The sequence below is a fragment of the Lissotriton vulgaris genome, chromosome 3_1, assembly GCF_964263255.1.
Source record: "Lissotriton vulgaris chromosome 3_1, aLisVul1.2, whole genome shotgun sequence".
In the NCBI taxonomy this organism is placed as follows: Eukaryota; Metazoa; Chordata; class Amphibia; order Caudata; family Salamandridae; genus Lissotriton; species Lissotriton vulgaris.
Window position 1 is genome coordinate 1360786750 of NC_141689.1, and position 12871 is coordinate 1360799620.

Sequence of the window (12871 nt, forward strand, 5' to 3'; positions counted from 1 at the left end):
GCTGTGTCAAAGACCAGGCCCGTTCGAATTAGGACCATATAGACTACCCAGGGTTATAGCCCGGCCATCCAATCGGCCTGAGAGCATGATATATCTTCCCTCCGGGTCAATCATTTGGCTCATACACTGAAAGGGTACTCCCGCCCCCACCCAGATCAGGACCCCCCTAGCAAATGCAGAGTAATTGGTATAGAACACCTGACCCCCTCCATCTGCGCTGGTGCAGCTCCCTCTATTGCCCCGACATGCGTCTTCTGAAGCAACGCAATTTGTACCCTTTTCCTTACTAAGTAGGCATGTATTTTATGATGTCTCGATAACGTGTGCATCCCCTGTACATTCCACAATATACATTTAAGATCTATGGGGGAGCCATTGTGTTGACTCCATCTCCTCCCCGGACGCTACCTTACATGTGACACGCCTGGCCCCTAGAATTAACCCCGAGAAAGAATAACCCCAACTCCTCCTCCCCAGGACAAGTACAAACTAGTTCCCATCCAAACACAAATTAAGTTCCAAAAAGGTCCTCTGATGGTTATGGGGCTGTGTAGCTTACCCTGCAGGCCTTGGAGCACTACCAGGCCATACACCAAAGTGTCTCGGTTTTATTATATTATCGGCCCCGGGTATGCGTTGCATTTACTGTGTTCTGGCTACTAGGAGTTATAGCCCCTGCAGCCCCTTACTCAGTTTTATGCCCATCAGATGACATGAAGATCAGTAATTTCTCCTACCCAACTCCTCCACCTCAAACAATATCATCTGCCCGTTTAGGGTGTTGCTTCCGGCAAATCCGCGTCTGAATCTTCGTTAGCGCGACAGCCAAGGACCCATCTGACTTGTCCGCATCCTGCCCACTCTTACTCGATATAGGACTGGAGACCCCCCCCCCCCCCCCCCCCCCCCCCCCCCCCCCCCCCCCCCCCTCCCCCCCCCCCCCCCCCCCCAACCACCCCCTGGGTGAGTTCTGCTGCCGCTTGCAGTGCTTTGCGCCTCTCGGACCTGGTCTCTCTGGAGGACGGCGCACGAGCTGCATTCTTGTTCTTCTATGCAAACTGCTGTGTCCGTTCTGGTGAAATTTTACGCATTTCACGGCCTTTTCAAGGGTCCAACTATTCCCGTGCTTCTTGTGGCGTAATGAAAAACTGCACTCATGCTTGATCCGCAACTCTGAACCGTGCTGGGATAACATTGCATAGGGAATTTGCAGTTGCCGTAGTTTTTTTTGAAGGCTAGAAATGAGGTCCTCTGCTGCTACACTTCCCTGGTAACGTCTGGAAAAATAATGATTTTACTGTTGTCTATTTGCAAGTCTTGCTTTTGACAAGCTTTGTACAGCACATGATCTCTGTCCGAAAGTGAAGGCGTCGCATCACTATGGGTCGATGAGGGGCTCCAGGTCGCGGTGGTCTGGCTGGGTCCCAGTGAGCTCACTCCAGGGCGTAAAAGGGAGAAAGCCCATCCGCGTCTACCTCGGTTTCAATCCACTCCTCAAGAAATCGTACCATGTCCGTGCCTTCCGCTTTCTCGGGTACTCCTACTATGGGTAGATTGTTTCTACGTGATCTCCCTTCACTGTCTTCAGCTCGTGCTTCGAGAACTTTAATCTGGGCCTCGACGGCGCCGAGTGATTTTTGGAGTGAGACTACCGCTTCGGGGAGAACAGTGAGCGGTTTTTCGGTAGTCGTCACACGTTCCTTAAGCTTTCGGTGGTCATACTTCAGCAGGCTTAAATCGGTCCCTATCGCATCTATTTTCACCTCTAGGGCTTCTCTGGATGCAGTGATAGCCTGCATGATATCTGTCAAGGTGGGGCGCATGGCAGTCACATCCCTCTCAATGGGTCGCTCTTCCAGATTTTTAGGGGAGGTCAGTCAGTAAAAGCCCGTCTTCAACGGTCTTCTATCTGACCCCTGGGTGCTTCTCAGGGCGATATCTCAATCCTTTGTTACTGGGTGGGCCAAGCCCAGTGCGCGCAAACCCCAGGGCTATGGCACCTACTATCCTCAGGCGGTCGCTTCCTGCAACCCCTTCTGGCGTCCTCCGCTATTTTGGGCAAATTACACTGCCTCCTGTAGGCCTTCCCCCTTCCATCTCTTTGCACTTCAAACGCCACAATATTATGAGGAACGCCTCACTCCTCCTATTCTCTGGATGCTGCCCACTTACTAGCAGTTAGTATCACTGCACCTTGGTTGTTGGTTTGAGTCAAGAGGCCCAGGTCTTCCACATCTTGCCCGCTTTCATTAGGCACGGGGCCAGCATATACTCTGAGGGTCTCTGTTTGAGTAGGCGGGGCTCTCTCACCTCTCGTGCCCCTACATTGGCAATGCCCGCAGCTCACCTGTGCCACTCATCCGACAACAAGACTCCGGGAGGGCCCTCTAAAGCCGGGTCCGCCTCCGCTTTTCTCCTTCTAATCGCTGGTTCCCCTAAACTGCACCATCATTCACTGGCCGTTACGCGCCCCGGGGCGGATTGCCCAGTCTCATCTCCGGTCTGCATTTATCAATGGGGGAGGGGGTCCCCTTCTCCCTTCTCTGTCTCTGGATTTGTCCCTGTCCCCGCGCATTCTGTTGCTACTATGCAGCACATGGGGGTCACCGCACAGTCGTCTCTTCCACCGCAGTATCAAGGGGGTCGCCAGGTGTTTATTTGAAGTCTCACAGGGCGTTTGCTCAGGGAAGGTACCCCCTACGGGTTTGTCTCCACCGGAGCAGGCCTCTCTGACTAACGGTGGAAGTCACAGCACTGGCCTCAGTTCTGCCTCATCTCGCCTGACGACACTTCTTAAACCTCCAGTGGCAGGTCCCGGGCCCAGCCTCCTTATCTAGGATCTCCTCCACTGATGCCTGCTGCTATTTCCCCCGGCCGCTGTCTCCATTGTTTCGGGCTGCGCTATCGGGAGGTATCCACCCGTCTACCTCCCCGCTGTCATCTTAACTTGTTCGGGCCGCTTCTCCCTGGGCAGAATTCATCCGTTAGCCTCGCAATGCAGGGCGCTGGGCAATTTCTGTTGGAGTGGCGTGCTTCTGGGTTATTCAGCTGCCTAGTTAGCGGACAATTACAATTAATGGGCCTGGGCTCAGGATTGCCGGCCGAAGCTCCGCAGACAGCTCCCACTCGCATCGGCTCCCGGCCAAGCCCCTACCATGGCTGTTTCCATGTAGAAGACATCCCACATTTGCCTGTGTTTTTTCTTCAGGTTTACAAAGCACATCTGGTATTCGGAGTGTGATGTAATACACTGAATTGCGCCTGATGCAATATAGCTCTAGAATTGTCGCCAAGGAATTGGAATGTGATCATTTGAACTGAAGTGAAGATGTGACCAGTGTTTCTCCTGGGGTAGTTGCTGCTGATGGATGGCATCTCTACTGATGTAAGTTCTTATTAATCTTGGCCAACATCTCAAGGTTTAAGAACCCTTATTTTCACATTCGGAACGAGCGGAGGAGTAAGAACTAGGAGACCTCAACATCTAGTAAAGGAGTCAAAACCGTGGGACAGTGACGCCAAGCTATCACAGGAAGAGATCATGGTTGGCCCACAAGAGAATTCAGATTTTATCGCTGGCCACTGAAAGCACTATATACACAGAGGGATTGGAGCGGTGTTGGTCAGGTACAGTAGGTGATATTTTTGTTCTCTCTACCATTTCTCTGATCACAATCGCCGGTGCATGGATTGCACGTGAGTCCCTGCTCACGCTACCTGCATTTAATCCTCCTGGGCAGCCCTGCCAGTAAGTGACATGACGCACTACCCACAGCTTGTGCCCTGCTACATGAACCAGCCCGCGCTTCAAGTCATCTTAGCGATTTTCATCTGCTGCACTTAGCGCCACTGGCTCTGTTCTTGATGTACGTGAACGCACTTAACATACCTGCCTACAAAACGTGCAGCCATTTTAGATTGGGCTGTGAATCCTGCATTCCAATTGGATGTGCATTGACACTATCAGCGGTCATTTTGAATGGGGTGTCGCATCTATTTAACAACATGCTAACGGAGTCTATTAAGTCTTGTGGAGCATCAGCCTCAGTGTTGGTGGAACTAGGACAGGATTTGTCAATGAGCAACAATCTGGTATAGATCACAGAACTGCTCGTTCTGAGAACACTTTGGAGTCAATCTTGCGTAGGAACACTTTTGGGGGTTGGGGGGCATTGTACCTTAGGGAAGAACTAAATTGCACATCGGCAAAGGGCATTTTCGAAAGGAGTTTGGCAAGTCCACTGAATGAATACCAGAAGAACATTCTCTGGCATGTACAGCTGTTTAGTTTTTTCCTAAGGGTACTCTGGTATCAATTAGGGTACTTGTGAAAAGTATTCCGGTATCACATCGGAAATCGGAAGAGGGGTGTTTGTGTATGACTGTATTCTCCAAATAAAGGTCTAGTGTTTTCAGCTGAAGATATCGTAATTCTCTTGTTTAGGCATCATCCAGAATGTAACAGCATGTCCTTTCTTTCTTTCCTCCCCTGGCAAACCTATGATACTGTGGCAGAGGTTGAAGAAAATGTTCAACCATTATGCCAGGGTATGTGGTACTTCGCTGAGCGCAGCGAGGATCATTTTGCTGCTCATGCATTGTCTAAGTCCCGCAGGCCAGGACGTTTTTGAGCATTTGCCAGATCTTGCACCACATGATGCTGACAGTCTAAATAAATATGAAATATGTCTGTAAAAGGACTGCGGGATCAATTCAATTTGGGCTGTACTCTGGACAAATCTACAGAAGCCATGCAGCAGAAAGAAAATCCAATACTAAGTGAAATCATTATCATATCAAAATCAAGGGAGCACTTGCAAGCATGTGTAGAAGTAATTAGGAAAAATACTGTGTTTAAGGGAAAAAAAGGATCACGAACGTGTGCATTTAGTGAAAACAGGGGTAGGGCCAACTTTAAGAGGACAATAAGAATTAAAGGGTGCAAAGAAATTCCAAGAATTTTTTTTTAGGTGCAGTAAGAAAGCATGGTTTTTCCTTGATCATGTATGCTGATGATTCGCAGCTTACAATCTCGGTTTCTCAACCATCAGAAGCAGTGGCAAATAGCTTCTATGTATGTCTGAAGGACATTATGAATTGGATGAGCTCGAACTTTTTAAAAATAACAGACAAAACTGAGGTACTTGAATTTGGTAAGGGACCTCCGTAATGGAATAACAACTGGTGGCCTACGAAGGCGGGAGCCTGTCCTAGTCCAGGTACCAAGGTAAAGAACTTGGGGGTGATTCTAGATGAGCAGCTAAATCTGTCAGCCCAAGTTCACCAACTAACTTTCTCCTGTTTTTCTCTTAAAAACACTGAGGAAAATATTCCCCCTTATTACACATAAACTTCAAAAAACCGTAGTAGTAGCACTTTTTCTATACAAAATGGACTACTGTAATGTGCTTTTTGGGGGAATTGATAAAGCGCAGGAGAGGAAACTGCAATCACTGAAAAATGCTGCTGCCAGACTGCTCATGAACATCCCCAAGGGACGTCTAACATCAAAGGCTATTAGAGCCCTACATTGGCTGCCCGTTCAGCAAAAAGCTAATTTGAAGGCTCTTTGTATAATACACAAGGCCCTCTATGGAGGAATATCTGGGGAGATGTGGAAACTTTTTACAATGTATTCTCCTGCTAGATCTCTCAGATCCTCAATGAAGGGCTTTGTATGTATTACAAAAATACACAAGGCAAGATGGGGTGGCCGCATGTTGTCATTCTGTGCGGCCACACTCTCGAATCAGGTACCATCCACATTGCGTCTCCAACCTAACCGGATGATGTTTAGGAAGGAGCTGAAAACATGGTTGTTCTCTCAAACCTAAAGCATCAGAATCTCACTCTAGTAACTCATGTGTCACAGTCAGCGCCAAGACACCAAGGCATTGGTGCGCTTAATTAGTAATATTTCAAATCAAATCAAAGTAAAGTGGGGCATATGGCCAATTACAAAGAATACCCTGGGTGGAATGCTACTTGTAGGACTTGTGGAAGAAAAGTTCATTATATGTCCTTTTGTAGATCTATGAGGAACATTAAAAAGGAAAGAGAGGTAATGTGTGACTGATCAGGAATGTGATGAGGTAGTGTTGTAAATCCAAGGCTAGACAAACGTAGGGCCAAAAACATTCTTTGAAGGGAACTAGAAATAAACAGTGAAACTGTTAAAACCCAATAAATGGCTGAAAGGATATGGTGAGAGACGTATCAAGTTGATGGGATACTGCTGGGGCAATATTGAGTTGGCTTAGGTTGATCCCAGGACATATCTATGTATCAGTTAGATGTGATTCACTAATTAGTTGGTATTATCAGAAGGAATTGGCAGTGTATCTTGACCCTAATGAAAATCCATCTGTAAGGCTAAAAGAAAGGAGAGTGGCAAAAGAAGGCATAGTGGTTGCTGAGGTGGTGGAAAACTCAAAAATTCAGGCTAATTATCAGAAGCAATTCCCAGAGGTATTCGGAAAAAAAGATCTGGGGCACTTGAGAAATTATGTGAATTGCATAAAACTGAAACCTGGTATTTGCATTATGGTAAAGGAAGCAATGAGGAAGGAGCTGGACAGACTGCAATAATGTGGTGTCATTCATGAGGTAGAAGTGACAGAATCCATGACTTACGGCTGAAACGATAGATCATACACGGGGGGCTTATTATGGCTCTGCTCTTCCCCTTCATATGACAAGGTATAAATCAGTGGGACATAATTGGTTCCTCCACAGAGAAGGTTCACTCACGTGTTTATATAAGACACTCTTTTGATATTGCACCCCATACTCAGGGACTCTTTTACGGTCAGCTGGACAACCATCATCACACCAGAATATACGACTTCATCCTATAATATGTCATGGCCTTTTAGTGGCCTTGAGACAGAACCAGCGATACTGTACCACGTCTTCTAGCCTTGAAAAAGTCACTTGTGTGACGAAACACATGTCGACTGTTATTTCCTGACTGAAAATACAAATTTCAATGAGAAAAAAAACTTGGCTCCTGTTGTTTAAAAGAGAAGTGGAAGCACTTGATGTTGATTATTGTAGGGAGTGCTATGGTACTTGTTTCTCACATATAACAAGGAGGTCATTGGCCAAAGTGTGATGGTAGTATGATGCATTTGTACCATTCATCACCATCTTGTATAAAAGAAAAAAATCTTGCAGTACTGATTTGAGAAGTGTGATCTAACACCATCCCTACCTGCTTTGTTTATAAGTGACAGAATAGTTGTCTTTCTTTGTGAAAGTTCGCAAAATAATGATAACAGGATAGTGGTCTTCCTTGGTGATGGTTCGCTAAGTACTGATGTGAGGTTACGTGATGGTTAGAGGGAGTTAAACAAGGCCATGGTAGTGGATCACTTTTCCTTTTTTTAAAACACATTTTTATTGATTTTCATACATCCAGCAATGAAACATGGGAAGGAACAAGGGGTTTCGATTACATACCCCAGTGAGTTATCAAATGCCCAGTTTCAAGCAAATTATGTAAGGCACAGTTATAGCACCATAAGGTGTTCATACCAATTTGCATGCAAGCTTACAATTATTACAAAACAATTTGTAATGTTTATACTTAATCAGAGACAAAGTTCTGGAGGGCCATCAAAATACAAAGTACATACCCAAGGGGGTACAGGTGCAGGCCTCAATCAGGAATCCGAAACAACATGGCATATTAGGATAATGGGAACAAAGTATCGCCTCGTATGTTGTACAAACCCATCATCCAGGCAAGTTCAAGTGAGTTCTGTGTAATAGTTCTTGTCCAACTGTGGAAAAAATTAAATCCCCAACCGCCCTCTCCCCAGCCTCCCTCCCCAACCTCCCAGGCATGTCACTTAGGTGCTAACTTACTCAGGAGCAGGAGAGCAATAGCCTCAACGGAGCGACTCATTGGAACAAGGGGACAATGAGTGAAAAAAGATATATATACATAAATAAGAAGGCGTCAACGCGCAACCCAAGAAATAAAACATAAAACAGGTGGGTGCCAAGTGTATCATGCACTAATCTACAGCTACTACCAGGTCAACCACAGGTGGTAGTGGATCACTATCCGTAGCCCAATATAATGGAGATGTTATAATGTTTGAATGCTGCAAAGTTTTTCTCGTCCTTATACATGATATCAGCATATTATCAGAGATTGACAATCACATGAGCGAAAATCATTCATCACGCTGTTTGGAACTTCTAAATTCTTAGGCAAGCAGTTTGGAACACAGCTGAGGAAGAAATTAATCATAAAGGCGAGGGAGCTCATTTTGAGTGGGATTGATGGAGTGAAGTTACATCAAGACGGTGTCTTGGTGTATGGACAGATTCAGGAGGAACATGACATTAGATTAAGAGAAGTCTTGAGGATCCTCATTGAAAGCAGGTTGACTCAAAATAGAAAAATGCAGGTTCAGTGTGATTGAAATAGAATACCTTTTCATTTAATCACAGCTAACCGTATTTGACCAAAGGAAGATCTGGTGAGTGCGATTAGGGAAATTTGCAGTCCATCCAACAAGGATGAACTTTTTAAAATTCTAGGGAACAGACTAGTATTATTGTACATTTCTTCTCGGCTTTGCAAAAAAATGAAGCTGCCTGAGGAGCTTGTTGAAAAAAGGGGCAGAATGTGTGTGGCCTGCAGATTGTGAGCGAAAATTTGAGGAGATGAAGACAAATGTGTGCGAAGCCTCAAATTTAAGCAGCTTTGAGCCTGGGGCTGGGACATATTGAGCCCAGTGCAAAAGATCTTGGTGCAGTTTTGGTACAAGTATCCGCTTGGGAAGAGAACACAATCTTGCTGATTTCACGCGGATTACGAGAGACTGAAATCAATTATTCAGACATTGAGAAGGATGTTCCTGCTGTGTACTGGGCGGCGAGAAAACTCAAGAAGTTTGTGTGGGACAGTCACTTTGAAATCAAGAAAGATAACAAAACATTAAAGCTAATTTTTAGCAATAAAGGCATTGTTTCGTTCTCCAGTAGAATACGCAGATTGATTTTGTTGTATTATATTTACAGGCACCATGAATACAGTGGCTGACTGTTTGAGGTTGTGTGTGGAGGATACATGTAATGGTGGTTTCGGTAGAGCAGTTTTGGATGCTGATTGGAGAGGGTTTTGGCATGTAAGAGATTAACTTTCTTTAGAAAATCAATTAGCCATGAGGGGAAGTAGATTAGTACCACCTGTGAGAGTAAGGAGATTAACTGAATGTGCGCATGAGAGTCATCTCGCCATATCTAAAAAAAAGGAAATAGTCTGGGAAAGTTACCGGTGACCTGGAATGAATCTTTTGATTGAAAGAGTGGTGAGGGATTGTGTTGAGTGTAGAAAGAGTGATAATATCTTGAAGTGTAGAATGCAACCCATGGTGATCAGGGAATTGGCTACTGGTCCTCGGTGAGGGTGGCACTGGATATAATTGTTCCCCTCAGGATTTTGAGTAAAGACAAATTCATCATCGCATGTACTGATATTTTTTCCTGGTGGCCGAGATGAAAATCATAAATTCAGTGGAGACACATGATGTCAAAGGGCTTTTAAGGGGTTACACTTCAACGGAATGGAGAAGTTTTTAGAGGAAAGGGGTATAATGTATAAAAAAATGACGTTATATCATTCAGAGGCCAATGGCATGATTGAGCGCTTCAACAAAGTCATCAAGGATACTATTCAGCATTGGGGGGCATGGCCTGATGCGATACAGTGAGCAGCACTGCTCGGAGCTCCACTCCGCTGGCCGCCATCCAGCTCCATCCTGAATTGCCTCAGACACTAATCTAGCCCTGAGGGAGACCCCTGATCTGTCCTAAACCTGGAGACCACCGGACATCAAACATTTGAAAACAGCGGCCACTTTCCACAGCTGCAAGGCAACACAAAATGGCAGCAGCCCACTGAGGTGATCTGGGGCCCAGGCGAAAAGCGGAACAACTTGGGAAAGAGAACTGACGAACAACTTGCGGCCCACGGCAAACTGCTCATACCCCTGACTGAGAGGACGTTACTGCTGCAGGGGGCCGGCCCTGGGCCCCTGCTAGACGAGCAGCAATTCCAGGAGAAGTTGGGCCCGGCCTGCATAGGTGGAGAGCTGCAGGAAGCCAAACAGCGGCTCAGACATCCAGGTGAGACCTACCATGCTGGGAGGATGTCCCGCTTGATAAGGAACATTGTGGCAGTAAGAGGCAGGTGCGGGGACGGATCCGCGCTTTGCAGGCATAGGCGCACAAAGATCAGCCTGACCTTTGAGCCCCTGGCGTGCGTTTCTTCGGTGAACCGTCCCATGAGGTGGGGGCTTGGGGAACCGCGGGGTGAGGCCTATTACTTGGCAGTTGCAAGAGACAGGGTGCAAGACAGCAAGGACCCGGACAGTAAGTGGAGGAACTAGCTTGCAGGGAAAACCGAACGCCCAAAACAGGCTACTCACTCACTGCTAGTACCTTATATGTGAAAATCTCAATAAAATCAGTTTTTAAAAAACAATACCATTCAGCATACTTTAGCTAATGGTTTAAGTTGGGTGGAAGAATTCAAAAAGATGGTGTGCACCTACAGGATGACTGTATTCTTCAACTGGAGTTGCTCTTTTTGAGTAATTTAGAACCCCAAATAGCTTAATAGTTCAGTTCCGTTGTGGGTGAATAGAATGAGAATGTATGGTGTGAAAGGGGTGACTAGAGGAAATACTAAATGAATAGAAAGAGAAAAGGAGACACTTCAGAAAAGAAAAGGTGATTTTGACCAGTGCATGCTAGTTAAGGATACTAAGGTGTGTGTAGGAGTTTGGGCGTAAATAAGGAATCCAAGAAAAGGTAGGGTTGATGAACCAAATTAGTCGGCCCATGAAAGCCATTAACCTTTGAAAAAATGTGATCAAAACTAAAGACCGCCGCATTTAGAACCCAAGAATGGTTACTGTTTTTGAAATGTGGGTTTAAACAGGATGGATTCACCAAGGATATGCAAAAAGGTGAGCGGATGAGCAGATGGAGGAATTCTTGTGTGGAAAGAATCCAGCTCGCCTTGAACATTTGATATGACATCCAAGTTTTACAATGTCTCCGTACTCACATATTAAGTGCTATTGTTTAATGTATTGAGAGGGAGGTGTGTGGCATTCTGAGTGTGATCTAATACAAATAATGTGCTTGATGTAATCTAGTTTTGGAATAGGTGTTATGCTGTCTCCAAGGGATTGGAATGCGATCATTTGAACTGAAGTGGAGATGTGATCAGAGTTAGTCCTAGGGTACTCGCTGCTGATAGATGGAGTCTTTACTGATACAAGCTCTTGACAATCTTGCATGACCTCTCTACGTTTGAAAACCCTCATTTTCACAGCACGCTATTTAAAACATGGCTACAATGTTAAAAAACTATATATGTACACTTACATATATATACACATACATACATATACTAGCAGCCCGCCCCAGCGTTGCCTGGGGCAGAAAGGGGCTGGGGGCAGTACACCCGCTCCCGCCCCGACCCCCTCCCGCACCGACTCCCTCCCGCCCAGATTCACTCCCGCCCGACTCACTCCTGCCCCCCTCCCGCCCCGACTCACTCGCGCCCCCCCTCGAGTCCTGACTCACTCGCGCTCCGACATTTTCCTTTACTGCTGCCTCCTTCTTGCCTCCCCCTGCATCACACAGTCTTGCACTGAACTTTCCCTTTCCTTACCTGTGCCGCCGCTCGTCACTGCACCGCCGCTCCTCCTTCGTCGTCATCACGCATGTCGCGTCGCGGTCATCACGCACGTCGCTTCGCGGCCAGCGCTAGGTCCCGGCCAGCGCTACTTTCAGGGGACGCTAGGTCCCGGCCGGCGCTACTTTCAGGGGACTACTTTGTTTACTAACTTAATTTTTTTAATTTACTTTTTTTTTATTTATATAGCCTATGTCCATCTACACACCCTGACATTTTCATAGATGTATCGGGTGTGTAGATTGGCGCTGTGGTTCCCAAATTTACCTGGCCAAAAGGTGCAAGTTCTCTCTTTATAATAGTAGGATAGATAGATAAGCTTGTATATGTTAAAGAGCCTCTGTTGAATGCAAGTGTGGTATGAAATAAACAGTAAATATAAGCTAAAAATAATAACAGCATTAACAAATACCTTTAACCTCCAATTGTCTCCTACTTCTGTTTTGACTCTGGTCATCCAGTTCTCATCAAAGTATGTTGGATCACTTTAAAAAAAAAAAAGTATAAATAAATTGACTTAAATTGCATGATACTACTCTATGTAAAACAGAATTACATCAATGTTTAGTATAAGCTTCAGAGAATACATTTTGTGGGTCATGGGTCAGCTTATATTTACCAAATCCTAATCTGCTTGAGTAGTTAAATTCATACTCAACCTCATCAGCTTGCACAAAAGCCTTAGTACACTTTTTTCATTGCCTTAAACCTAAAAGCCATAAGTAGGGTACACAACTCTATGGAGATTTAATCTGCTATCAAGTGTCTTACCTTCCCAAAGGAATAATATACTAGGATTTAGTTCAAAGCATCAGGCATCAAGAAACCCAATATGTGCATTTGCATACATTATATTAGTCTAAAAGTAACTACAAATGAACACTACTTTCAAAATCAAAGGGTGCAACCAATACTCAAATGCGTCACACAGTCTTAACAAATATATATATATATATATATATATATATATATATATATATATATATATATATATATATATATATATATATATATATATATATATATATATATATATATATATATATATATATATATATATATACATATATACAAACACAGTTTTTAGCCCCGGTGGAAGAAGCCACAAGGTTGGTACAGCATTCCTCCGTTTATTAAAAGGCTGCT

General features: G+C 45.1%; 1 protein-coding gene across 3 annotated transcripts in view; it reads right to left on the reverse strand.

Annotated features, from left to right (window-relative positions):
- The window catches only part of HOOK3 (hook microtubule tethering protein 3), a 1217139-nt gene that overhangs the window by 1011255 nt on the left and 193013 nt on the right, over positions 1 to 12871 (reverse strand). For all 3 annotated transcript variants that reach the window (XM_086961833.1, XM_086961832.1, XM_086961834.1), the window contains exon 3: positions 12138 to 12210. In XM_086961833.1, the coding sequence (XP_086817959.1) occupies positions 12138 to 12210 (73 nt within the window). The remainder of the gene's footprint in view (positions 1 to 12137; positions 12211 to 12871) is intronic.